Source organism: Anas acuta, chromosome 1, assembly GCF_963932015.1.
Source record: "Anas acuta chromosome 1, bAnaAcu1.1, whole genome shotgun sequence".
In the NCBI taxonomy this organism is placed as follows: domain Eukaryota; kingdom Metazoa; phylum Chordata; class Aves; order Anseriformes; family Anatidae; genus Anas; species Anas acuta.
Genome location: NC_088979.1, coordinates 145,413,609 through 145,440,212, shown reverse-complemented (window position 1 = coordinate 145,440,212; position 26,604 = coordinate 145,413,609). Strand labels below are relative to the sequence as shown.

Genomic DNA, 26,604 nt, shown 5'->3' with positions numbered 1-26,604 from the left:
GTGCAGCACACGGTACAAAAATGTGCCTTGAACTTATTAAGAGTTTTTTTTGAGCTCATCTTAAAGCAAAGCAGTAAGAGGTGTATACGCATACACTAAAAGCCTGCTGATTCTTAGCCACGCTGCAAAGCAACTGTCCACAGCTGGGAATACCAGTAGACCCCCATGAGCTATTGCCCTTTAGACCATGATGCCCCCCCAGTGGTAAGCCAGTTTGAGGAGAAAGAAGTCACATCCAAATTCCTTCTTGCCCTGCTGAAAGCCCTGATGAGTCACAAGGTATTCAAGGAGCTTCTGATCAGACAGATGTTGACCAGCACTGCTCAGCCAAAAAGCCTTCTTCCATTTGAGGAAGGGAATTTATTGAACAGCTGTTATAGGACAGCCTTTACTCTCCAGATGAGAAATCCTGAAATCATTTCCACCTCAAATATAGTCAGTTCTAATTTTCTCAGGACTCTTGTACTCTTTCTTTCCTAGACACATAGCAAATGTTCTGCTTTTCCAGCTCATTTTTCCAGCCTGGTTCCACATTTATGACAGTTTTGAAGAAAAATATGCAGCCCATTTTTGTTCAGAAGTTGAAACACAGGTGTTTGGAGAGGTAGGGGATGGTGAAACTGGGTGAAATATATCATGAACCTTGTGGCTATCTCAGCAACTGTTTTATATTGTAAGAGTGGGGAGCAGGAGGCTCTCTTGCATACCTTTATTCTTTTTCTTTCCCATTAGACTCCCAAGGGCACCTGTTTGGAGTCAGTGAAGATTGCCATTGATACTGGTTATCGCCACATCGACGGTGCTTTTGTCTATTTCAATGAGCATGAAGTGGGACAAGCCATCCGGGAGAAGATTGCTGAAGGAAGGATCAAGCGAGAAGACATTTTTTACTGTGGCAAGGTGAGAAACTTGTGCTCAAATTATTTACACTAAATCCAGGATTTCTGTGAATGGGCTTTCTTAAGAAAGTCAGTGCTCAACATCTGGCACATATCCAGACCCGACATCCTTTATTTTTCTTTCCCAGTATTTCCATAATGCCTTGGCAATATCAGCACTAGATTTGCTATAAAGCACGGGAATCCCTGTTGTTCTCAGCTTAATGCTGAGTGAGCAGTGGGAACAACACAACATGTATGCTGCCTAGCACTGTAGGCATCTGCAAGTTCTGCCCATTGCTACACTCAGTGTTGCTACCTAGGCTATTACTGTCCCACGTGTTGTGCTGGCACAAGCGTTTGTATAGTCGCACGCTGAGCCAGACCTGGACAATGATCTTGCAGATGAGTTATTTTCTGTTAGAGCAATTCCCCATACAGGTTTGCCACGGGATTGCACAATGAACGGGGTGGGAGCAAACACGTGCATGCCAGTGTCTGTGTACGGGAGAACAGCAAGTGCTTGTGTTGGTACCGCTGCCAGAAAATTACTCATCAAGCTACACCCTAATTACTGTATCACCTGTCATTAAAGACTTCTCTGATCATGAATCAACTCAGAGAGAAGAGGTCATCACACTTCCGCTTTAGAACAGCATGTCTGGAGTAGTGCATGAGCTACTTAATGCTTTAAAACCCTAGCTGTAAGAGCCGATTCTCTGCTAAAAGAATTAAATCTCTTGCCTGAAGAAGCCTATGATAGAAGCTGCTACAACCACGATGTCAAGATTGCAGGTGTAAGAGAGAGAGCTCACTGCACATTGCTAAATAAAGATCAGATGACCCCCAGAAAGTTCATGGTTTCTGCCTAGTTTCTAATGGAGTTTATGGCCTCGAGTTCCCCTTCCGGCAGTGCTACTTTGGACATATCAGCCTCATTTTTTCCCTTTCTCCTTTCCCAAATAAGACATAATCCAGAGACGTTACTCAACAGCCTTGGAAATAAATATCATGGTTCCTAGAGTGAAAAATCTGATGGGATAAAAGATCTGTTTTACTATGAGCAATTTGGTTAAGCTTTATGATCGGGGAAACTAAGCTTTGGATTGGGTAGTTTGCAGACCAAGTGGATTTTCTGCAGCTACAGAGCAATTTCCAAGTAAAGCAATTTCCAGTCTGTAAAGTATGCAACTCTTTTCCTAGTTCCTTGCTCAGTTCTGCTGGTAACAACCTTGCCATCTCAAGAAAAGCTTCAAATCCTCAAATTTTCCACCTTTATCAGAGTAATCTCTCAATCTTCCATATGCCAAAAAGTTGATTTGGGTCAGGCAAAATATTTAGTTTCAACTGTTTTATAGCTTTATTACAGCAAATTACCAGTAATACTTCAAATCAAAAACACAAAATTGTGCCAAAAGTTTAGAACCAGATGTACTAACAATATTATGTCTTTAACTTTCCCAACTGCTTCCCCTGCAGTTTATTTTTCCATATAAATTTTTAGGATCTGCAAAAGTGCATCTCTTGGTAAAATTTTATCTTGATTCCAAACTTACTTTATTAGGGCTTTCTATGTTCAGTTGTCTGTTCTAATCACTCAGTGGTTTTCCCCACTGCTTAAGCATTGAACCATCTGTGAAACCACATCTTCTGTTTCTTGATTGTAAGTTCAATTGTTCCCTAAACTGCAGGTCCTGCTAGTCTCTAGGTTGCAACTGGCAGTACCACAACAGTGCCTGTAGTTCCAGCCTTCCTTGTGACTGTGAGATAGGACATGCTTGGACATGTGATGGACAAATGATAGGACACAAACATCTTTCTATTGTGTCCTGGTTTTGCTCAACAAAATGAGGGTTTAATTTTGGGTGGTCACATTAAGCATCTCATTAACATTCATTAGAGCTTCTCTGTAGTCTTTAGAGTAGTCAAGGGCAGAGGTGGAAAATATACAGCAACCAACTCAATCCATCACAAGCCAGGATTTTCACAGGTTTCCCTAGACATTTTCACAGCCATTCTGACCTCTCAGGAAGACTGGGACTGGATAACCCTTATCTTAGGAGCCTACATGTCTTCAGCTTCGTGTACCTTAGGCACTTATGCACTGCACAACCCATAGGTAAGTATCAAGCCACCAATAGATACATCAACCATTCACAGGTAACTGACTAATAAACTGTTAATGAACTGTTGCATCTTCTGGAAAACATGGTGATAGACCACTCTTGAAAGCAGCAGGCACAACAAAAATTATGTTTGTTTTCAACCTCTCTGAAATCATAAGTCCTGGAGATGCAGAAGACTGCACACTGAAGTCCATCATGCAGACCTTCCCTTAAACAAAGATGATGCAAAGCAAAGGTCCATCAGCGGGTACTAACAGGAACAGCCCCAGTGAGTGGCAGTGTTACTGGAACAGTGAGTTGGTGCAGCCGTGCTGCATCTGCCAGTTGAAATCATCAGCACTTGCACTTGGCTCTTGCTGCTGGCTGGCTGATCAGGCACAGCAGCTCAGCATCCAGAAATTTTAGAGGTTTTCTATCAATTGCCAACAGCCCTCTTGGCTTATGTAGCAAGACCTTTTTGGTCTCCTCTTTCATCCCAGGATATTTCTTTCATTAAACTAAAAGTAACATTTCCAGGAAATGTGGTGTCCTGAAATGCCAAAGCCAACTGGCAGCTTTGACTGCTCAAATGTCTACATGGGTTCTATTTAGGTAGATAATACAATAACTTGTACAAATCTTGAAAACAGTTGTGAAACTCTTAAGTTTCCATGGTATCTATGTATTAAGGTAATACAAATGTTTGCTATTGCTAAAGGCTGTTTCCTTAGAATCTCTGCAATTTTTTTTTTAAGGGGATGGATATTTACTGCTTAGTACTTAGCTCACTAAGCTAGAAAGGGCACTTGGAAAAACAGCTCCTAAGCTGTCAACATACCTCTGGTTACCAAATTTCTAAATCAAAGTAACAAAACAAACTGAAAATGAAGGGTATACAGACTCACTTCCTTACCTATATTTAAGCTCAAAAGAACACCTCATTTTACATAAGAAATGAAAATCAGAGATTGGCAAATGTTCAAAAAAACATCCCAACCAAAGACTTTCAGGAAGTCCAGCCAAACAGCTTAAAACTCTGAGTGCAGGACCTTGGTCCCTGTACCATAGTACACCTCAACCCAACACTAGTAACCAATACTTCACTGATCATAAACCCTTTGTGCCTTGTACCACACAGCTGGGGTAAGGCCCAGTGTGAATTTCCAGGTGCCAAAGCCTGCTTTGGTGTGTCAGCTCAGGGCAGGGACAGACGTGCTGCTCTTGGTACAGCTAAGCTTCAAGATAATGTGTCCTTGCCTTTGCTGGCACAACTGAGCAGATAATTATTTGCTGGTTAAATAACAATCTAAAACACTTCAAAAACTTACCCAGACTATGTCCTTTGAAGCCTATAATCCCCATCTTCTCCTGATAATCTCATTTCAAACGTTTCATGTCTCAAGAATAGATTCATTCTACACCTTGGCATGCTATGGCTGTCAGCACTGGTGGCAGAATTGGCTAGACAATGACTGTATCAACAAACATTTTTTTTAACTTTTTTTTTTTTTTTTTTCCCAGCCAATAAAGGTGCTGCAAAGCTCAACATGACTCCAAATGACAGTTTTCTGCATTAGGGGGATGGGGCAGGGAGGTGGGGATAAAACAGCCTAGTTTATTTTGTGCAACCAGATGGCACTTTTAACCTTCCATTACGTGTTAATTCCACTTTTTGTAGATTTTAACTGCAACAACCAGTTTGCAAAGAGCTCTTGGTTACTAATTACCATGCTTTGGCTCCATTCTTGCAAGAGATTTGCATCGGCAGAGTTTCTGTTAGAGGTAGCACTGCACGCCAATCAACTGAGCATACCCCATGGCAACCTCGGGGCATAGCCCTGAGGGCAAGTGGCTGTGATTAAAGAGGATGAAAAGGCTGTGTTTTAACTAGTTACACCTGCGTTACAGCAACAGAACAATAAAATACTTTTAGTGAGGCTAGGGGAGTAAGTTAAAGCTTCCCTAGGTCAGGCAGTCACTCAGGCTCCATGACCACAGGAGAAAACCAACAGATCCTCTTCGTGCCAGGTGCCTGGCTATTTAATAGCCAACTCACATGATGTGAGCTTCTGCCTTCAAGCATAAACCTGACCACAGATTTCTTGTGGGAACAAAGTTTTCCAGTGAAAGCATATGCTTGGAAAGCTCATAAAACAAAAGGAATCTGCCTAAATTCATTGAGCAAGAGTTTGTAATATACTCAACTCCAAATAACCTGTCTTGTAATAAACAAATATCTAATGGCTTTACTGTGTCAGCACACAGACTGTCCTGGGCAAGGATTCCTGTCTTAACCTCTACAACTCCCTCAGGCAGAAGGATAAGACGCCTTCTCTTTGTCTTGCAGTAATGTAGACCACAGTGGCTTTGCAGTATGCATGCTGGGCTCTGTCAGAAGGACAGGAGTGTGCGTGGGAGGTAGGAATCAGATGAAGGGTTCTCACTATTCCTCTGGCACCAAAGAAAAAAGCCTGTGTTTGCCTCCCCAGCTGTGGAATACCTGCCACCCCCCAGAGCTGGTGCGCCCCACGCTGGAGAAAACCCTGAAAATCCTGCAGCTGGACTACGTGGACCTCTACATTATTGAGCTGCCAATGGCTTTCAAGGTAAAAAGAAAAATTGCCCTAAAAAGTACACAGTTGGCTTGAACTAAGGCATCCATTTAACATCATCCTTGTAGCCTCCAGTCCATGTTGAAGATAGCATTTTGGTGAGACAATGTTGTGTGTGCACTGCTTGCTCACATTTCTACGCATTACCCACACAAACAGGGGCTTATAGTGTTTGAAAATAGTTACTGACAGCTTTAGCACAGGAAGGACAGGACTCCTAACCGGGATTGAGCACTTCATATGCTGAAGAACTGCGTAGCTGAAGCTGTACATGTCCTACAAAGCAACAAGGGGCAAGGGGAAAAGCATGGAGGTGGGGAGAGCAGTGTAAAGAGCCATCAAGCTGATTTCCATTATTCTGTCTCAAAACCAGAAAAGCCTCAGGAGCACTAAAAACAATGGGCAAATCATCACTGTGATCTTAATCTCCTTAACTGTAGTGCTCCTCTCAGACAGCTTCAGTAGATGTCAGTTGGACTTTTTTTTCCACTTTTGTTGTTGTTGTTTTTTTTGTTTTTTTTTTTTTTTTTACAAGGCAGTAGTTCTCTGATTATTAAAATTGCATTCTACCATGGCTCCAAACCACTGTAAATCATCAGGTAGGAAACAATTTACCAGTGGAGCAATCACTTTAGACCTGCAGTTCCTTTTTCCCTAAGTCAGCAGTGTCCCATTAAGATCTATCTAGGAGTACTGTACTTAGATATTAAAACTTTATTTATACGGTCCCACGTATGGAATCCTTTTGGGTGCATTTTTAAAAATTTCCCACCGCTTGCGATTTCCTGTTTCCCCTTTCTTGTGTTTGTATTCTCTACTAGTTCATTCTCCCACATAGTGAAGGTCATGTCTCACAATATAAAGATACAGACAGCTGGCTTTAAAGTAATGTACATCTGACTCCCTGAGGCTTGTATCAACAAGCTGGCTTGTTAAAAGAGTAGAAGTCCTGGAGACTCATTCATGTCCCCCTTGAGAGGAGAGAAAAAAGAAATCACCTTCTGCCTGAAAAAATACACATTTTTCTCTGCCAAAGCTTTCATTTTTTTGCTCCCTCCCTCCCAAATACACCCCTCCCACGCGTGATGCTTGCCTTTGGTGAGGAGCGCACAGGTACAACACGCTGACAAACTCCTACTCTGCAGAAGCTGGCACTTTGCTGTCTCCCCAAAAGCCTCCTAACAAAAGTTCTTTTCTGCTTGAAATCAGTGAATATCTTGAGCCAAAGCTCACAGTCCCGCTCTGGAGCCAGAAGGAAACATGCCTCTGCACAGCCCAGTGGTGCAAGTTCTCACAGGGGCTTTTGGGCAGACTGAAAGGCATCTGCTTCCTGGGAGCACCACTCGGAGCAGGAAAGCCCCGCCATGACCTGAGTGGATCAGGAATGCTGGTATCTGGGGTGGCATTAATTCCTTCCTATTGCTTTCTGTTTATGCAATAGGCATTTACAAGTTGTTACATTGCTTTCTTGAGAAAGCCCCTATGTCAAAGAACACTGTGTGACAGCAATGGGACGTGCAGACCTGTCCCCCTACATCTGCGTTGGTGAGGAAATCATTATCATGGGAGAAGGTTTTTCTTCTCAGTGATTACCAGCTGCTGTGCTTTAAATATGCAAGTAAATTGTCTGGTAGCTTTTGGAGTGCCCCCAGACTTGGAATATGATGTGATACGATCAGAACCCTGCATAGCAGCAGTGGCTGCACAGCGTTGTCCTGTTTGTGCTCTCACACAGCAATGTGGCATGAAGCCACCTTATCATAGAATCAAAAAGGTTGGAAAAGACCTCTAGGATCATCTAGTCCAACCATCCACCTACCACCAATATTGCCCATTAAACCATGCTCAGTCTAACATGTGTGGCCATTTCCATGACAATTGCAAGAGAAGATGGGAGCATTTGTGGGAATGGACTGGTGACATACAGTCCGTAAGAACCCAAGCTGAAAAACATGACAAACTTCTGAGACCCTTTTAAAGACCTAGTAACCACCATCCCACCACCATCAAAGCACTGACTTTATCCTTCTTTATCTATCTGCACCCAGGTCTTTCATTCAGGGACTTCCCTGCATAAAAAATATATATAAATTAAATAATAAAAAAAAGTGTAGCTTGGCAGAGAAAGTACTGCCTGGAGACTATTGAGCAGAGACAACCATACTTCAACATCTTGTGCAGTTCCCTGGAGGCAGAAGGAAGGATTTATCCTTGTGGAACTCCTAAATTCAGTCAAGAGAAGTTCATCTTCAAGCCACTTTCATCCTGAATTAGTTGACTTTATAGAACACAGGGACTAGAAATAGAGGAAGTCAGAAGGGAATGATAAATTACCTAACGTAATTGCCGAATATTGGCTACTATAAAAAGTAACAGAATATAAAAATATAGAAATGGAACAGAGAGTAAAAAGCATTGAATTCAGAGCCATCTATCTGCTATGCTTGCGTGCACTGAGCTCACACTCCTTGGACAGCCTGCTGGGATATCCTAGGGATGAATAGTTTATTCCAAATACCAGAGGGTGGTTTTGTAAAGAGGATCTCCCCACTTCAAACTATGATAGCAAATAGTTTGACTTCTAGTACAAAAATGTATCTAATGACCACCTGCCTCCTAGTCTTTTTTTTTTCCTCCCCCCTCCCAGCAAGACGCAGCAACAAAGGCAACAAGTTGTCTTTGTGGAATTCATTGAGGAAAGCCAGTAAATATGAAGGAGACGGGCTCATGCTTGCAACTTAGACCTTGGGGTCTGAAATCTGAGGCCATGTTTTCCCTAGGCTCACTTTTCCCATGAAATGCCTTGATTTTGAACTTGAGAATTGAGAGGCGCCGGTTACTGATCATATTAGTCACAGCTGCATGTTCACAAGGAATTACCATGTCAACATCTTGTACCCGGTCCTTTGAAATGTAGCAGCTTGCAGTCAGATCAAATGTCAAATAACACTGAGGGGTTTTTATGAAAAAAAAGTGAAATTACAATCAGACAAAAGGGAAGGAGGCGTTAATAAATTGCCTGCAATAGCAGTGAAACAGTTGGCAAATAAAAGAAAGCTGTGCTTGTGAGATATCAGCTCATAACTCATCTCTGAAGTCTTGTTTGTAGAGTGTAGAGATAGGAAGGAGGAGTTCCTAGTGCCCCAAGAAATACACTTAGAAGACAATACACTTAGAAGGTTCACAACCTGCACTAAGGCTGTGCATTTAGACCTCTAATAGTAGTACATAACTCTTGGAAATGGTCCCTCCAGCTGGAGCTGGACTGAGGTACTCGTCTTAGGTGCCCAGGACAAAAAAACGTCAGAGGAAGGCTGGGAAGAAAGGAGGGAAGGAAAGAAGGGGAAAAGAATATAGGTTGGCGTTCTAACCCAGCTCTTGGAAGCAGATAAGCTCTTTGGTTGCCATACCATAAGGGTCAAAAGTTTATTGAAAAATAAAGCCATCCTGGAACTCCTGCATATGCACTCATGTAACAGTCCAGAAGGGTATCCAAGGACCGGCAGATGTGGTAAGCCCAGCAGGAATGCCCTGTTGAACTTCGAGTGTTTCAGAAAAAAAAAAAAATCACAAGCTTTTGTTTGTTTGTTTGCTAATAGAAACACCAAGACTGGAAAAATCTTTGTTCTGAGGTGCAAGAGTTCTCCACCCCCCTTCCTTTCTTCTTCTTTTTTTTTTTTTTTTCTTTAAAAAATAGGAAAAAAATGTGGTTTTACTTTTCAGCCTGGAGATGCACTCTACCCAAAAGATGAAAATGGAAAAATTATTTACCATGAGACAGACTTATGTGCCACTTGGGAGGTAAGCAAACATAACTTCCATATATGCTTAAAAAAAAAATAAAATCCTAACTTTCAGTCCTGCTTGTAGCCTTCATAAACAAGTTTGAGGTGTATTGACAGGGCAAATGGATCAGATTCTACTAGCTCCATGGATAAATTTGACTCTTGTCTCTAGGAATGTTGCTTCTTGCCATCACTTAATTATTTTTATAACAAAACAAAACACTGTTGAGATATCTGATGTCTACATTCCTTCATTTAGAGAACGCATATTTGCTAGTTTTTGTAGCAAATACTCATATCTGTAGTGTTGTTTTTTTTTCCAGTCTTTCCTTTTTATCAGACCCTTATAGCATCAGAAAGTTGCAGCCCTGAAGGAGAAAGTGACTTGATCCTCCTCGAAAAAGGAAGCTTTTTGCCTTCAAGATAAAACAGAATTTGCCCTAAAGCTCATCATTAAAAATACAGAAAGAGAGAGAGAGAGAGAGTCAAACTCTATTCCAGGTCTAGTAGATGAAGGTGGAGAGAGGGAGAAATTCTGAATAAAAGTTCAGAGTGGCCAAGAGCCCAGGGCAGGCCAGGGCTTTCTCCTGCCAGCTGAGACATGCAGGCAGGGTCTCATAAGGCTGAGGACTTCCACATTAGCTGTTTATGTTTCCCTTATCTTGGGCTCATGCAATTCATTCCTGTTTGACAAGCTTGTTGCTCAAAGCAACAGCTGTCTGAACACTTCAGGCTGGTGCTTTATCTTGAAGGATATCCTGTAGTAGGTCTCTCTTTCCAGCTAAAGAGCTGAGAAAAATAGCTAGTGGTGACTGTCTGGAAAGAATACCATCAATCTAAATAAACCTGGCTAAACTCAATCCATGTAATTTCACTCATCCAGTATGGTGCCAGCAAGCAAAAGTGGCTCCAGATGATATTTGCCGACTTGTCACCGGGTGATACAAAGCATATGAGGCCAAGTAGAGGTCACCAAATACCTGGTGCCTCTTTACCTCCCTGCTTTCAGCTCCTGCGAGACATGAAAGGAATAACAAAGCCGGCAAGTGGGGCACCCAGCTCCTCTGGGGGTCTGAGCCGCTTTGAAGCTGTGTGCGCAGAGTTTCTGGGAGCAAAGGGGGGAGACCACAGGAAAGGGCCCTCTTTTTCCTTAGAAAGGCTCAGCAGATGAAGCTTAATGAAGAGGACTGTAGCACATGTTCATATCCAGCATTATTAAAACTTTCTCAGTTTCTAGGATTTGTTTGAATTGTAAAACCTCTGGAGTTCCTCTCTCCCACCTTTTTCTCCTACTTTGTATTGTACCGAGGTTTCTATGTTGGTTTTGTGATGTGCCTTGCTAAGTATTTGGGTGATTACACAGGATAGAGAGTTTATATGAAAAACTCTCATAAAATGATCAGGAAACGAGTATGTTTTGTTTGCTCTCCCTTCTCCAGCTTTGAGACAGTGCTAAAGCAGTGCAACTAAGCAAAACTCTCTGAAAGCAAACATGTGACACGAATATCTATACACCAGATTAATCTGTCTGCTTTCCAGACAAATTCTACCCTCAGAGGAAAACATTAGTGTTTGGTCTGAAAAGTGGGTCTACATGGGAATGGAGTTTAAATAGTGGGCTAGCACCATCCCTTGTATTAACAGAGCAGCTAGCTCTGCTGCTGCAAGGGTTTTCCAGCAGTCTCAAGAACTGACTGGCTTCCACCTCTCTAAAACATGTGCTGCAAGGAACAAAGCCAACGTTTGGTACTTCAACCAGTCTTTGTTGTCTTTGCAGGCTATGGAAGCATGCAAAGATGCAGGCTTGGCAAAGTCTATTGGAGTATCCAATTTCAACCGCAGACAGCTGGAGATGATCCTGAACAAGCCAGGACTCAAGCACAAACCCGTCAGCAACCAGGTATGGCCGCAAGCCGAGGACAGTGCCCACCGCAGCACCACTGCCCAGCAGGCAACACGGAGGCAAGACGTGGCCTAAGATGGCACGTGCAGAAGGGTGACACATGCTTTGCCATAGCTGCTGCCCTCTATACTGTCACATATTTCTAGCTTCAAAACACTTGATAAACACTTGAAGGTGCTGGAACTATCACTCTTCCCAGTTCCTGCTCCAGGACTATAAAACACCACCCCTCTGTGCCAAGCTCCTTGACAAGGTTGAATGCTGAGTCAAGGCAGATTTTAAATCTCTGCCACGTACCTTACTTCACATCCAAAAAGTTCACATGACAAATCATTCAGGGCTAACCAGTCCCCAAAGAAGCCACATCTACATCAGCTGACACCAAACCTAAATAACCCTAAGTATCAGAGATCCTGAGTCACTCTAAGCTTCCTGAGATTTACAACCATTAGAGGTAACTCCTAAGTTTCCCATACTTTGTCTCTTTTGCCTTTCCCCTAAGGCTTTCAGGAAGAGTTGGAGAAAAAAAAAATGAAGGGAAAACACAGATAAGCAACCAACTGGAGCTGAACAAGCCCACGAGGTTGATAGGGATATCTGGGTTAAGTCACAGTAGCTAGGCTCAGAGATGGTGGTAGGCAGCAGTGACCCATCCAATTGCCCAGTATCTTTGACTGGCATTTGGCAGCTCGCTGCATTTCCTAGAAGTCACCGGGAAACTCTTCTGACTCATCTGGCACAGACGAACATCTATGTTAGCGGTATCAGAGAAGAGGCCAGAAACCATCTGGGCCCAACTTCTCACCCTCACGCACGTGGTCTGGAGGACTGGGATTGGCACAGGACAGGGCACGGAGGCTGGCCATAGCCTTCATTTCTGCCTTTGGCCTGCACAGCAGGACAGCCCGAGAGAGGAGATTCTGGCACCCTTCACTGGTACTAACATTCCCAGTGAATACAAAATGCAACTGCAGTTTGTGGAGTGCCCCTAGGACTGCACTGTGCACTGTTGCCTTATGGGGTCAAGGGAAATCATACAAAAGATTAAGCCCAGCTTAGGGCAGCTGACCGGCAAGCGTAGGTGTTCCAGCTAGCTTCAAACTGTATACAGAGGTTGCTCCATCACATTGTAGACATCCCTTTCCCAGAGTCCGAAAACATAGCCAGAATATCCCTGCCTGTAGGGGAATGAGGCACAGTATTTGCAGTGTGGGAGGGCAGAACTCATAACAAGGTCATAACCGTTGCTGAGATCTCACCTTTTACATATTCCCCCTCACCTTTCTTCCTGGAACAGCTCATGCCAACACTTCCCCTAAAAAAGACATGTTGAAGTCGTCCTGAATGCAAAAGGCAGAGAAGCAATGATCTGACCCACAAGAGATGAGATGCCTTCTCAGCCTAAATCTCTAGTCAGCCTCCCTCACCTCCATCCCCTACTTGTTGCCACCTTTCAATTGGAACCAATACAAATGCTCTGCAGCCAAACCGCAATCATAGACATTGATCTGCTGCCCACCAATAAATAAATAAATACATAAATAAAAATCCATCACCACCCAGCAGCATACCATTAGAACCGTAACCACAGACTGAATTTCCCTATTCTTTAATATGCATCCTTTCCTGAAAGCTGAGAAGTCATCCCTAGTCTGCAACACTTACAAATATTAGGACACCGTTTGGTTCCATATCTGGTCCTATTGATTAATCGTTCTTTCTATCTTACTCTTGTAGGTCGAATGCCATCCCTATTTCACCCAACCCAAACTCTTAGAATTTTGCAGGCAACATGACATTGTTATTGTTGGGTACAGCCCACTGGGAACCTCAAGGGATGAGTCATGGTAAGTCCCCTGCTAGCCTCAAATAGTAGAGCCATTGCCCAGAAAAAGAATAAGAGGTCTCCACTGCTCATTCTGCGTGAAACGCGTGTCCCCACTTTTCACAGTAGTTTTGAACCCGAGTGTCTAAATATCGCAGTTGTGAATGTAAACTTGCAACACTCCTGCTGCATGCTGTCATCAAGAAGTGCCAGGTGGTCTGTGTGGGAGGTCTCCTCTGCCAGAAAGCAAATATCTGTAGTTGGGAATGCTGAGCAAGTAGAAACTAAGTCAATGTTAGGACATCACATAGGATAAAGGACTGTCAAAGACAGCTTCCTAAGTGTCAAAGCTTCTTTGCTGTCCTTCACACTATTTGCCAAAAAGCTGCAATGTTCTGCCCATGAACGAGTAGGTCCTGTATGTTTTGACACTAAAAATAGGGAGATTTTTTTTTCTTTTCCCAATTCTTTTCCAGGGTAAACGTGTCCTCCCCTCCTTTACTGAAGGACCCTGTGCTGAATGCCATTGGCAGAAAGTACAACAAGACAGCTGCACAGGTTGCTTTGCGTTTCAGCATCCAGCGAGGGGTGGTGGTCATCCCAAAAAGCTTCAATCCACAACGCATCAAAGAGAATTTCCAGGTACATTTGCACTCTAATAGTGCACACATGAATCCATTTGCATTGTCTTGGCTCCTGAGGAAGGCAGTTTTCATATTTTCTTCCATAGACACAAAGCTTGACCAATGTCAAGCTTTGCCACATCCGATTCTTTTTCTCCCCATCACTTCATGGTACAAAGATATGACAATAACAGAAGAATAGAGAGGAAATTTTGGTGCCTTGTAATCCTCTGAAGTGGCTAAAGTTCCAGCTGGCAGTGTTCCCCAGAGTACCCATTGCTGCACTGAACAGCACAAGGGAGATGAAGTCATTTGGTAGGTCAGCAGACCAACATCGCTGGCAGTAGGTGTTCAGGGATGACTGATTTTTTCTGCCCCATCTTCTGCCCCAGTTTGTTGGTGAAGGGAAGGTGCTGCATATGGGTGTGCCAGGAATGCTCATAATACTCCACCAGAAAGCAGATGGCTTGATCACCACCACCACCCTAAATAAGATGAACATTTTTTACCTGTATCCCTTGCAGCACTCAGTACTCCCACTGCTCTACACTTTCCCTGCCAATGTATTACCTCTAAAGCCAATGGCCTGGTACTTACCAGACTGCCTTTCTCTTCTTGGAAGAGTGTAATTGAACGTGACTGAACTTATTCATGTCCTCAAGACCTCCCTATAAACACAAAGAAGTGTAGATTTGGGGGAGAGGAGATTGCGCAGGGGGGAAAGAAGGGGAAGATTTTTTCTGGACTTCTGAAACACGGAACATATTAATATTGCCTGTGACAAGAACTGTTAACTTACTCCTAACTTCTCCTTCCATTAGATCTTTGACTTCTCCCTCACTGACGAAGAGATGAAGGAAATTGCAGCACTGAACAAAAACGTTCGTTATGTGGAACTTTTAATGTAAGTCCAGGAGGAATCCTGTATCCTCCCAGAACGCTCGTGTCTTTTCAGAGATTTTTTTTTTTTTAAATCACTTTTAAGATAAGGTTGCCTACACAAAAATGAATATTAAAGTAAAACTTGGATATAGGAGCTATTTCATGCAGCCCAAATAGATGCCTGAGCCATTTGCAAAGAAGTGTGCAACATGTGCTTACAACTCAGATGTTAAATGCCCACCTAGAAGATGACTGTATCTGGCTACTCCACCTCTGCACCACCTCCTTAAGCACCTTCCACTATATGTTGTGATGTCTAAATACCAGTGTTAATAACAGAGCTTACATTCAAATAAGAACACTTACTTGTCTTTCCCCTCCTTCACACCTTCCCTCTCAGTGCTTAGCGAGTCATGTTGTTGCTCAAGTGCTACTGCTTATGGATTACAACCCTAGTGTCTCCAGAGGCAATTTGTCCCAAAATGACATGCAGAAGAATAATTAAGAGCAATCCTATAAGAAACCACAGGACTGGTTTAAGGAGAGCTCTGCTCCATCTCCCTTAATAGGGTTTGGTCAGAACATAATTTGCCTAACCAACTTCCTCTTAAAACCACAGACAATCAGAAATTGTTCTGGCCTTCCCTGAGGCCAACTTCTTCAGCAACCTCCCTTGCCTGCTGCCATGTTGAGTTCTACCTTCTTATATGGAAAGCAGAAAGCCATGCAGCTTGTCTGACTGCTAGACCACTTCCTCATTTATCTTTTCTGAGAATTAACAAGGCTTGGTCTCTTGATGTTTGGGATCTAAAGCTTAAAACCCAACACAGTTTTTCTTCACCTGAAGGCTGCACTACCCAAGAAGGCTCAGGCTGACCCAACATCTCCTCTGGAGAATGAGGCCATTTGTTTTCCCTTCAACTCAAGAGCATCTACAATTTATGGCCAAACTCTATGCTTTCCCCTTTTCAGGGCACTCAGTGTGTAGCCAAAGGGATTCTTTTCCATGCGTTTCTCCTGTTACCTTGGATTATCTGCATCTTGCCAAACTGTAGTGTGCTCAAGCACTAATGATAATGAAAAGCAGGACAGCTGCATCAATAGCACTCTAAAATGTTGACTATCACTCAAAAGGTCGGGGGAATTTTGCAAAGGAACAAATAAACCACTTACTGTGCTGACTAAATATGATAGGAAACATGAACAAAGTTAAGAGCATCATAATGGAGTTCATCTTTCACATTTAAGCTCAGCAGTGTGCTCTGAAGCTTTAGCTTCTTAAAACAGCCTTCCATCAATTAGCAGTATTCAGTTCCAGAAGGCTTCTCACAAGAGGCCTAGCAGATTCTTACGCGTGTTTTGGTACTGGAAATTGTTTTTTCATAGCCAAGTTGAGCTATAGCATCATTTAAACTTTGTTAGTGAGGATATACATAAGAAGTAACCTTGGTGCAAATGCGAGAGCTTTTCCAGAAGCAAAATTAAAGAATGTAAATGCCCACAGGATAACTTTCTAGGCTACTAATCCAAAACTAATAAATGAAATGTTTTGCTTCATTAGACTAAGTTTAGTCATCAAAGGCCACTGAGGACAAGGAAAGCAGGATGTATGGGATGGACATTGACAGCTCCATTTATTACACAAGTGCCATGTTCGGGGAAAATGCTTAAATACAGTCTGGCCTCAACTTAAAAAGTAACTTCTTGGAAAAATGATGTTGACATGTAAGGAGCAAGTAAACCCATATCTACCTGCAAGTGTCTTCTTGCACTGAAGTGCCTGGAGTTGGCACTGCAACAGATGAACTGATCTACTAGTCTAGAGGGATGTCTTATTTTATGCAACAACAGGTATCTGAAAGGTTAAGCCATCATACAGAGAGACTTCTTGTTAGCCAACCTTGTGGAAAACCTTCCACTGCTGCAATGCAAATGTCAGGGAATAGAAAAGTCCGGATTTCCTGTGGTTATTCCAGTTATCAGTTGTTGTGAGTACATCATCCAAATCTGTTGTTCTGATGATATAAGCCCATAGAAACATAATATTGCATTAATTGGAATGAGCTAGCAAGTTAAACATCTGAGCACAAAACTGCTGTTTTTCTGGAGTACTCATATTTTTTCAAGAACTCCGTCTGAAATGGTTTCTTCTTTTGGGAAATCTAAAAGTACTGTGCTGGCAAGTTTTACGGTAATCTGTCTGCTGGATTTATCTTGTACTCCAAGTCTCTGCTATGAACATTCTTCTTTACCATTTATTCCAAGCTACGTTATCTCCTTTGGGTGAATCATTTTGGTACACAAGAAGACTCAGACCTTTGAACATGTGTGATCTGATTAGAAAGCATGCTCCATAGATAGAAAGTATAGATTATGACACTGATGGCTTAGAGATTGTCAAATTATACCAAAACCAAACATACCAAAGTGTTGTGGCTTGTTTTTTTGAACCATCTCAATCTGTTAATGTGTAAACACTTCAGCTTGGCTGAATATCAGAATGAAATGTTTTGACATAACCAATTCAAAATGTTTGATGTATTCCAGTCAGTTAGCTTCAATATTGTGAAATGTATCCTTCCCAAATTGGAACGATTCACAGCTGGGATAAACGCCAGTATTTGTTGTGCTGTGCTGTAAGGCAAGGCAGCCAGCTGCCATGGTGCACCTGAGAGAGTTCTTCAGAAATTCTTGGTTTTGCTAATGGAAATTTTTTGTCAAGTCAGGACTTGTGGTTTAGCACCATCTTTTTTTTAAAAAAAAAAAAAAAACAAAACAAAACAAGAAAAAAAAACCACCCCACACAACACAACCCATATGTAATCAACACTCTGCCATTAATGGACAATGAGTGCTACTTTTCACCTGCAGTTTATCCTGGGAAATTTCCTCTTGCCTTTTATAATGCTCCTGAATCATGCATCTTCCTTGAGTTTTTAAAACCAGAGCCTGAAGCATCTCTGCCTTTGGTAACATGCAGCTATGAACATCCCTTTCTTTCCTGAATTATATCACCCCAAAGCTTCTTTGTAAGCTGTACATCACTGGTGCTATTAACCTGGCAGCACATCTACCCCTTGGCTGAGCTAGTGGGTTTTAGCTGTATATGGCAGCTACTTGGAGAAAGGACCAACCAGACCTAGACCTGCTTGTGCCAGTTCTATGTGTATAAACCAAAGCAGTACAGTCTGGTGTCTCCACCTTCACTCTAACTATAGTCTTTTTATCTGAGGGTATTTCTGGACATCTGAACAAAGTCATCCTCCCATTCCACAACATGCACATAACGGGAACATACCCCTTCCCTACAGCACTTCCAGTAACATGAGTTAAATCCACAAATAGAGTAAGAATGACTAACCTCCACATTCTTGTTGTTTCTTGCTCCATCTGTCCTTAAGGCACATGATCTGTAGACCTGAAAAAAAGTGTTTCTTCACTGTCCTCTCTATAACTGCATGGTTTTACTTCCTGCAGGGAAGATTATTCAGAGCAAACAGCATCTGAATCAGCAGAATAGCCTTCCGTGAAGGCTGCCTATATTGAGCAGGAAACAGAAGAGGTTTGCTTGGCACAGCACAACTGCCTGAGTGATGATATAACCTGCTTCACCTGAGAAACTTACTTGTTCAATCTGACCTCTCCACAGGTGGCGTGACCATCCAGAGTACCCCTTCAACGATGAATACTGAAAACAAAGTGTATCCAGGCAGGTTCCTAACTCAGCGTCATTACACTTGGTTGAAAGAGACCCAATGTTTGGTGCTTTGGTTTTATGGGAGACTGTTCAAATCAGCATTAAAAACATGAAATTTACCTCTTGTTGTCTTGTCAGTTTGTTATTGCCACTGAAGAGCATGCCTATTTAAGCTGATGAGTCTAGGGTTTTGGCTTAAGAGACTTCAGCTCCATAAGCATCTAAGTTTCAAAATTGATAATTGATAAAATTGAGTATTTCTATTGAAAACAGGCTCACTCATGCAAGCCAAACCATCTTCAGTCAATGGCATGTTCAGCATTGAATTTGAAATGAGAATTTTTGCCTCAGTAGATGTAAAGTGGTATTGTTTTGTTTCACAACTCAAGTGAAATTTAGAAATAGGGAACTAACTGGATTTTAAGAGTGTGTGCATATAAATGTCCATTACTGCATGGAGTGAAGCCTATTTTACTCTGACCAGTGTATTTGCTGGTACCTGTACAACTACTTCATGCCCTAACACAGCATAAGCATGTTCACATCCTCTCTACCTCAGCGAAGCACAGGCCAGTCTCTGGCTCTACATTTGAGCTTCTATACAAGAACGGTATTGAATAGTGTTGTGTGATTATAGCCATCCTGGAACTAGCAGTATTGTAGTTACTTAGCAAGAGCCTCATCTCCTGAAGACAAAAATCCCTTGAACTTCCCTGTTCCACAACCCGGTTCACCCAAGAAAATTTCTGTTCACTTAGTTCTTACAGTCTTTTGTATTAACTTCTGGCCAAGACAATTCATAATTAGTAAACTGAGTTTTAAAGGAGGAATAATTTGTCTTTGTTAAATACCACTTTCTACCATGCTTTGAGATTGCAGAGCACTGTAAGGTCCAAGAAATGGGTAGGAGTAAGGCAGAAGAAGACAGGCTGAAGCTTGAGCATTTCCTTCAATCTTGTCCTCAGCTTTCTGTAACAAAAGGGGAAAAGCAGGGACACCAGTGTAAGAAAGACTAACCCTACAGCATGAATCTCTTTCACAGCATATTGCTAAACTACTTTAGCAGCTTATAAATCTGTCAGCCCATGTCCTCATCTGCAGAAGGCTACTTTCCCTCCCTCCCACGCTCAGGCACTCCAGTTTCCTGCTGCAGGAGAAGGTACACTGGAGAAGAAACTAAACCATACAGAGAAAGATTAGTTCATGTAATAAAACCTATGTGCTGCAGGAGAAGTAGGTCATAAATGATCTTCACTCTATATGATCTGCTTTTATTTGTTACCGTTGATGTTCATTATCCCTGGAGTGTCTAGAATAAGAAAAGCACCAGAGCAGATAACCCATGGAGACACTTCTGTTGGGACAGGGCATGCACCTCAGAGTTGAGGCAAAGAGGTACAGGGATAACCACATCACAGGAGGAGCAGGCAAGGCTCCCAGGTGGACTCGGTTAATCCCAGCCCTGGATGAACTCCATGGGCACCTCTAGAGAAGCCAGACCCCACCAGAGGGGATGGCTTTTGTGCAGCATTTATGAATCCATTAATGAAGCTGTGGCCATGAAGACACGTTCTGTTTGCTGAGGTTATCCAAGGGCAATTCCCATTTTATTCTATTACACACTTTGACCAAAAACCTGGACAAAATCCAAGTCTAAAAATCTGGGTGCTGGAGAGGGGCACAGTCACCACCATACCCAACATGTTATTCCAGTAGCTTCATAAGCACAGGCTTTAAATAGAGCTACCAGGGCTCAGCAGCTACACAGTAGCACTGTACAAGCTTTTGCACTGTAACTTGACCAGGTGCAGGTCGCTGGCCACAGATGAAATTCAGGTCAGCTTTGACAAAGCTCTCATTTTGTATACTGCAAATGTCAACTAGTGCCCAGCTTAAATGCTCATACCAGCCTCTTCTCAGCAATCTGCTCCTTCCAGACATTCCCCCCCCCCCCCAAACATTAGGCAGAGCCTGAGGTTGTAATAAATCAGAATCCCTTCATTTGACCTTGTAAACGTGAGTAAGACGATATGTTGAAGCCTCTCTAACAGGAAATACCCTATAATCAAGTCTTCAATCTGTACCAAGTTAACAGGCAGGATGGACTGTGAGAGCTCCTCTGGCCCAGGACATGCCAGCAAATCCCTTTCCCCACCGCTCCCCCCGCCTCTAATTTTAATAGCGCTCTCCTCCTCTGCATTGTCTCATTTGAATCCAATGAAAAAGATTCAGCTTCTTCCCAGGGGCAAATGCTCCCATAGTTGTTTCCATCAGTTATGAAACTGCTACTGACGTCTAGCCTAGTTTTTCCCCTCACTTTGCTCAGTTTCAGACCATTGCTCCCCATTGTTCTCCATCTTGCCATACAAATGAAAGACTTAGAGGAGGAAAAACAAACGGGCCTGCAGATAGGGGGCTTGGGAAACGCGTTCCACCAGCAGCTGCACAAAGAGATGGAAAAAAACAAACCCCAGCCCCACGTCCGATCTGCTCCCATCTGGCAGGTTTCAGAGGCGCATTGAGCAGGCTGCCTGGTGTGAACCAGGTCACTCTGAGCACTGCCTGCAGCCCTGCTCCAACGGGAAGGGCCAGGAGCAGGCAGAGGGGGCTCAAGCACCTCCTGCTGTAATGGCAGCTACATGTGGCAGGAGTAGACCAAGACCTGTACTGGGAGATCTCCATTGCCACAGGTAAGCCAAGCAGTTTGGTACTCTTCCTGTAGCTGCAAAGTGAAATGAAATCCAGACCACAGAAGCTTGCCTCAACCATGCACAAGTGACTTTACAACATACAAGAACAACCCATACAATATCTTGCACTTTTGCAACCCAAGAGCTGCTAGTCTGGTTTCAGCAGAAAACCAAGTGGTACACTCGTGTCCACAGCAGAAAAACAGAGAAAAAAAAAATAAAAAAAAAAATTGCCACAAATGTGTGCTTGAGCCCGGGCTTCCCTGGCTGTCAGAGGAGGAAGCTTTCCCTAGTGTTACACAAGCTGAGGGAAGAGCCCAAGGCTTTTGCTGCTGCAGCATCTTGGCCCTTCCTCAGGCATGGGCATACTCATGTTTAATAGGTGAGGCAAAAAGAAAACGCTGCTGAGCAGTTACTGTGTCACACGGGGTTGCTGCCCAACTATACTACCTAGTTATAGGAACTCATTTCTTTATGGGGCTTCATCTTCCCCCAGACTAACTGCAAAAGGGCTCCATTTCAGAAGGGTTTTCTACACAGTTTTTCCTGATGCTGTGCAGCTGCCCCCAGGAGCTAGAGGAAAACCACCGAGAGGCAAAGTGGGATGGGCCCTGTGTATGTTTTACAACTTTACATTAAAGACTGCCCTTTGTGTTTATATCACATATTTTTGTACCACAAAGCTACCAAGAACTTTTACAAGGGTGTGAATTTCACCCTGTGGAGGGAAGGGTGAGTGCTGCAAGCCCACACTGTGCCATCAACCAGAATCAGAGCAGCTTTTGGGTAAGCAGAATTGGACTCAGGGAGAAGGGAAGGCAGCACCTCCCATGCTTTTCATCTCTTACCTGCCATTAAGGGCTAGGTGCTGTGGAGGTGGATGCTCTGCAGTGAAAACGAGATCTGTTTTCTCCCAGCCAACGTGTAGTGATAACCAAGGACAAAGAATTACGGCTTGCCAACATCAGGAGAGGCCACAAAAGACAACTCCTTTGGTTACACAGAGCAGATTGCTCACTTGATGATATTCCTCACTTCATTTTTTTAATCCAAAAAACCTCAGAAGCTGCTTACTAACCTCCAGGCTGACAACGCATCCAACCTTTACCATATCCGTTGGACTTGCAAAGGAATTCAACAGAAGAGGGCTGGTATTTTCCCAAATTCACATTATAACCAGAATCAGAGTCCATTCTTCAGTGTAGTTCATGAGCCACTTAAATAAACATGGAAACAAAGCTAGTGCTATAGAGACATGTAGAGGAAAAGAAAGCCTGGGATGTGCAAGACATGTTTCAGGTCTCCATATCAGATAGAGGGTAGATTCAGATCCCTCATATATTTTATAATAAACGTGACTCATAGCCTTAATAAGAGGCATGACCTTCCTCCTTGTGAGTAGCACTGAAGTTCCCTTGTTGCCATCCTTCAAATGTAAACACTTTGAAACAAACTGCTTTGGTACTTGCAAGACCCTCATCCCCTAATTTTCAGGCAGGGAGGAAGCTGCTGTTTCCATACATATTTTGCCCAGTTCTCAACAGGGCAAATTTTACAACCTAGAAGAAAGCACCAAGTTGAAGAAGAAAGTCAGTAAGAGAGTGACATGTTGGAATGAGATTCAACATGCTTATTTCACTTATGACCTAAACTGCAAACACATTTGATTTTTGGGGTGGGGCAATCAGCACACAGTTGGGTACTAGTGCAGTTTTTTGTTAATTGATTGTTAGCAGTGCCATATTTCAGCTCTTCCCAACATCCTACTACCCTGGAGCAAAAACCCCAGCTTATAATAAAGGACTTTGAGAGTGCAAAAACAAAAAAGTTCATTTTAATTTTTCAATGCCAGACAGACTCCTCAGGGAACCTTAACTCAACATGCATGAGCAATACTCACAACAGGACAACACATTGCAAATAAAATGCAAAGCAGAACCAAATGGAAAAAGAGGAGGCAGAGAAAGGGGTGGAAAGAAAGATGCATGAGTGCGTGAACACATATACATGGCACAGAGGGGCACTCAGTTTTTGCTCTGTAGACTGCAAAGCTACCAGGATGGCACCCTCAGATTAGTCCAGAGATCTCCAGTTCAGAGACCACCAGGCTGTTTGGCTCATGCCCTTGTGCTCACAGAATGGGTCTGTTTAGCATAAAAGACTTTGAGGCAATAAAACTGCTCTCAGAGAGCATGGCTGGAAGGTGAGGAGGGGAGGAGAACATCATAGCTCCCTTCCCTCAGCAGTCAGAGCACAGATAAGTGATGCAGCAAGGCAGGTTCTAATCCTTATGGAGGCTTAAACCTACATGTCTCAACAGTTACCAAGCTGTACAGCCTTTTGAAAGGGATCTGTCTACAGTCACCCCACTGAATCTTTCAACTTTGCACAAGAAATTCATTAGGGCAAAAGTGGGAAAAACTTGGTAGCTAACAAACATAACATGTTTTCTTGAGAAGGAGGAAACTCGCGGTGCAATCCTCTCTCAGTTCTCTACTGACTGTAGAGCACTCCCACAGAACAAGAATCCCTTGTACTATGGCTCATTCCTATGTTATGCAAGTTGTTCTCTCTCTTCTGTTTCTTTTGGACACAGCACCAGTTATATTATCAGAGAGGATTCTGAGTCTTGGAAAAGATGAGGTAAATACCCCTTCCATCACAGTATGTGTAAATACAAGTCTTGGTTTTCTGCACATCTAGAGGTTATTACCACAGCAAAAGCAAAGCCTGTAGCATCACTTCCCAACACAGATACTACGGATCCAGATGAATTAAAGGCATCAATTTGCACATAGTAAATAAATGTCTCTTCCAGCATTCTATAGTCATTGGCTATTGAACTTGTTTAATTACCTTGGACTCCTCCAAACCTAATTCTTCATACCTTCTTTCCAGCTAAGTGCATCCATCCTGACTCTGCTCTCCCAAGTTTCATTTTTCAATATTCATATTTTGCCCCAGTAACAAGTTCAATCAAACTTAATTGCCAAGCAAGACTCCCCCCCACATGCTGTCACTCCCTGTAAAGCTCTCTCAGCCACTTGTCCCCATTCTTATGGTTTCCTCTCACCCACCGAGGAAAAAGACTTTAGCGTGGTCTACCTCCAGGAAAAGGTCACTCACTCAAGCTCTTTCCCAGCTCTGTTAAAACTCAGCACTTAAAAAGAACATTGCAAGTGAAATATTTATTTCTTGTAGCTTTTGTCTTGGAAACATGGCTATGTTGTGCTAGATAATAAGACATACAAACCAAAACTATTTAGGAGAGAGAAAGCATGAGGAAACAACGTTGTACGTCTCTCAGTCATTTTGACCCTGTGAAGGATTATGAACCTTGCACGGAATAAAGGCAAGACTTGCCCCACAGAATACAGCTTCTGGCAGAATCAAAACAGAAAAAGGGTAAAAACAGGAGTGGGGAAGCTAAAGACGCCGGCTACGAGCTACAGAGACTGGCTTGTTTAGGGTGGTGAGGAGAGAAGCAAGATCCTCATATTGCCAACTACATAATAAGGGATATGCATTCACCTCTGTATTTACAGCTTGTATCATGGTACAGGAATGAGGAACTATTCAGAGAAATCAAAGGGCATAAGATCAGTCAAGATATGACTTTTTAGCTATGCAGGGCTACTCTCTGGAACTCGTGGCTACAACCGTTAAAGGGTCAGATAAGGTTGTTGGAGTTTTAACCTAGCTGTTTGTATTATGGCCAGTGCATGATACCACTGTATCAGATACTGCCTAGCCAGCTGGACAGGCACGCTGTGGGAAGAGGAGAACTTTCCCACCTCGCCCTGCATGCTGTACGTAGGATTATATGACTGAAGACTCAAAGGAATTTGTCTGGGGCCAGGGCCACAGACTGAGGCTTAATATTGCCCAGTTGCATCCAAGAAAAGCACCTGTTTAACGAAGGTAACCCCAGTGCTGCAAGAGGAATACTAGAAAACAGAGGTATTTGGAGCTTTGCAGCCAGGAGGCTGAGTGTACTTATGACTGCAGAATCCTGTCTGCTGCAGAGGCCTGCACACACACTCAGGTACACACACTCAGCACCTCGCTGACACCCAGGGCTCACAGGCAGAGAGCTGCACAGCAGCCTAAACCCAACACCCGCACAGCAGACATGGCCTGGCAGGGAGTCACCGGGGTCTAAACAGTAAAACAAAACACCTAAGCCCTCTGCATTAACTGGGCATCAGCTCGGTATTACCACAGCCTAATTGGTTGGCGTCAAGTAGATTATTTCAAAACCCAGAGCTATTTTTCCTCCAGCACACACCCAGTCCTTGCTCAGAAACCACCACAGCACCCTGCCTCACAGGCCAACCTTCAAGGAAGGAGCAAAAGGGCTGCTGGATGTACTGAGCAGGCCCACACCATTACAGCAGGCTTGCTCCATCCAACACTTTCCCTCCTCCTTCCATCCCCATGTCCCTACAAGTGCAAGGTGCACACAGTTTACCTGAGGGAACAAAAAGGTGCAGTGAAACCATCAGCCCACAGTCTCAGCAGCTTGAACTGGAACCAGGACAAAAAACTAGGAAACAAACAGGCCTCCCAGGCCCCTGCATTTAGGAGACCCAGAGGCTACAGAGAGCTTATGTGCTGCTAATTTAAAAAGTCACAGGTGCAGCTATTCTCAGTTACCCTGACCTGACAGGGGAAGAGGTAGGAAAAAGCCCCAGAGCAAATCCTCGGTGTTGGCTGGGGCTCAAGCTGTGAGGTAAACCAGTGAACCTGGGAAAGTAAAAGACCATATATGCGTTATTGTCTTTTGACTAACTTTTTTATTTTCCTTATGTATGAAATTTATCTCAACTGTTTCTGGGTCATCAGTCTGCAGATCTACCTTAGTCATCCAGCAGGGGTGTTCGCAGAAGAATAAATAAATGAATCACACTCTGTGCAGGCATTGCTGTGAAATAACTCTCCTTCCCTACTTTCCCATCCTTCCCAAGTGGAGGAAGCTGAAACAGCGTGCTTTGGTTACTGAGCATTTCCCAGGGCAGCTTTGTTCTGCACAGCTGTGCTGCTGCCTGCACCTTGGGGTGGCTCACTCTGGGGGTCTGCATTGGCCTCAGTGCTTGGCCAGGGCCCTGGATGTGTCCCTGTGGCACCAGGAGACAGAGGACAAATCCGTGCCCATAGGGGTGGCACAGAGGAGGCACACCTCACACACTTTCCCTGCTTCTGGGTATGGGATGTATTCGCATTTGCAACTTTCTTGGATCTTCAGAATGGAAGCAGGCAAATAAGAAAAGTCAAAAAGAGAAGTTTGAGATAAATAATTTAACATTACAAATTCCTTCCACATATGGACCTGAGGGGCTTGAACCCATGGAGTGCACTGGGCTGCTTAGGTGTGATTTTGGAAATCACCCCACCCAATGTAGAGAGCAATAAGCAGAAGGAGGTGCATTACATGTGGCCTGATTTGCAGGGTGAAGGCTTTGGATGGTACAGTGCCAACCACCACAGCACCAGCCTTTGGTCCAGCAACATTTGTGTCTCTAAGATTGCAGCTGGGGCTCTGGTAGGCAACAGGACCTCAGAGGGCCTGCAAAGGGCAGGAGAGTCAGAAGAAAGCTCAGAGAG

At 43.4% G+C, this 26,604-nt stretch overlaps 1 protein-coding gene and 1 long non-coding RNA gene across 2 annotated transcripts in view; one reads left to right on the top strand and one right to left on the bottom strand.

Moving 5' to 3' along the window:
• The window catches only part of AKR1D1 (aldo-keto reductase family 1 member D1), a 33,681-nt gene extending 15,252 nt beyond the window's left edge, over positions 1 to 18,429 (top strand). Inside the window, exons 2-9 of the mRNA XM_068663444.1 lie at positions 733 to 900; positions 5,473 to 5,589; positions 9,319 to 9,396; positions 11,158 to 11,280; positions 13,021 to 13,130; positions 13,585 to 13,750; positions 14,553 to 14,635; positions 18,263 to 18,429. Coding sequence (XP_068519545.1) covers positions 733 to 900; positions 5,473 to 5,589; positions 9,319 to 9,396; positions 11,158 to 11,280; positions 13,021 to 13,130; positions 13,585 to 13,750; positions 14,553 to 14,635; positions 18,263 to 18,305 — 888 coding nt within the window. The 3' untranslated portion in view covers positions 18,306 to 18,429. The remainder of the gene's footprint in view (positions 1 to 732; positions 901 to 5,472; positions 5,590 to 9,318; positions 9,397 to 11,157; positions 11,281 to 13,020; positions 13,131 to 13,584; positions 13,751 to 14,552; positions 14,636 to 18,262) is intronic.
• On the bottom strand, positions 12,906 to 25,585 carry LOC137845943 (uncharacterized). The gene is made up of 3 exons (XR_011090331.1): positions 25,472 to 25,585; positions 17,975 to 19,279; positions 12,906 to 14,216 (listed from the first exon to the last, which is right to left on the bottom strand). It is a non-coding gene; the product is annotated as an uncharacterized lncRNA (long non-coding RNA).
• Between the last annotated feature and the right edge of the window lie 1,019 nt (positions 25,586 to 26,604).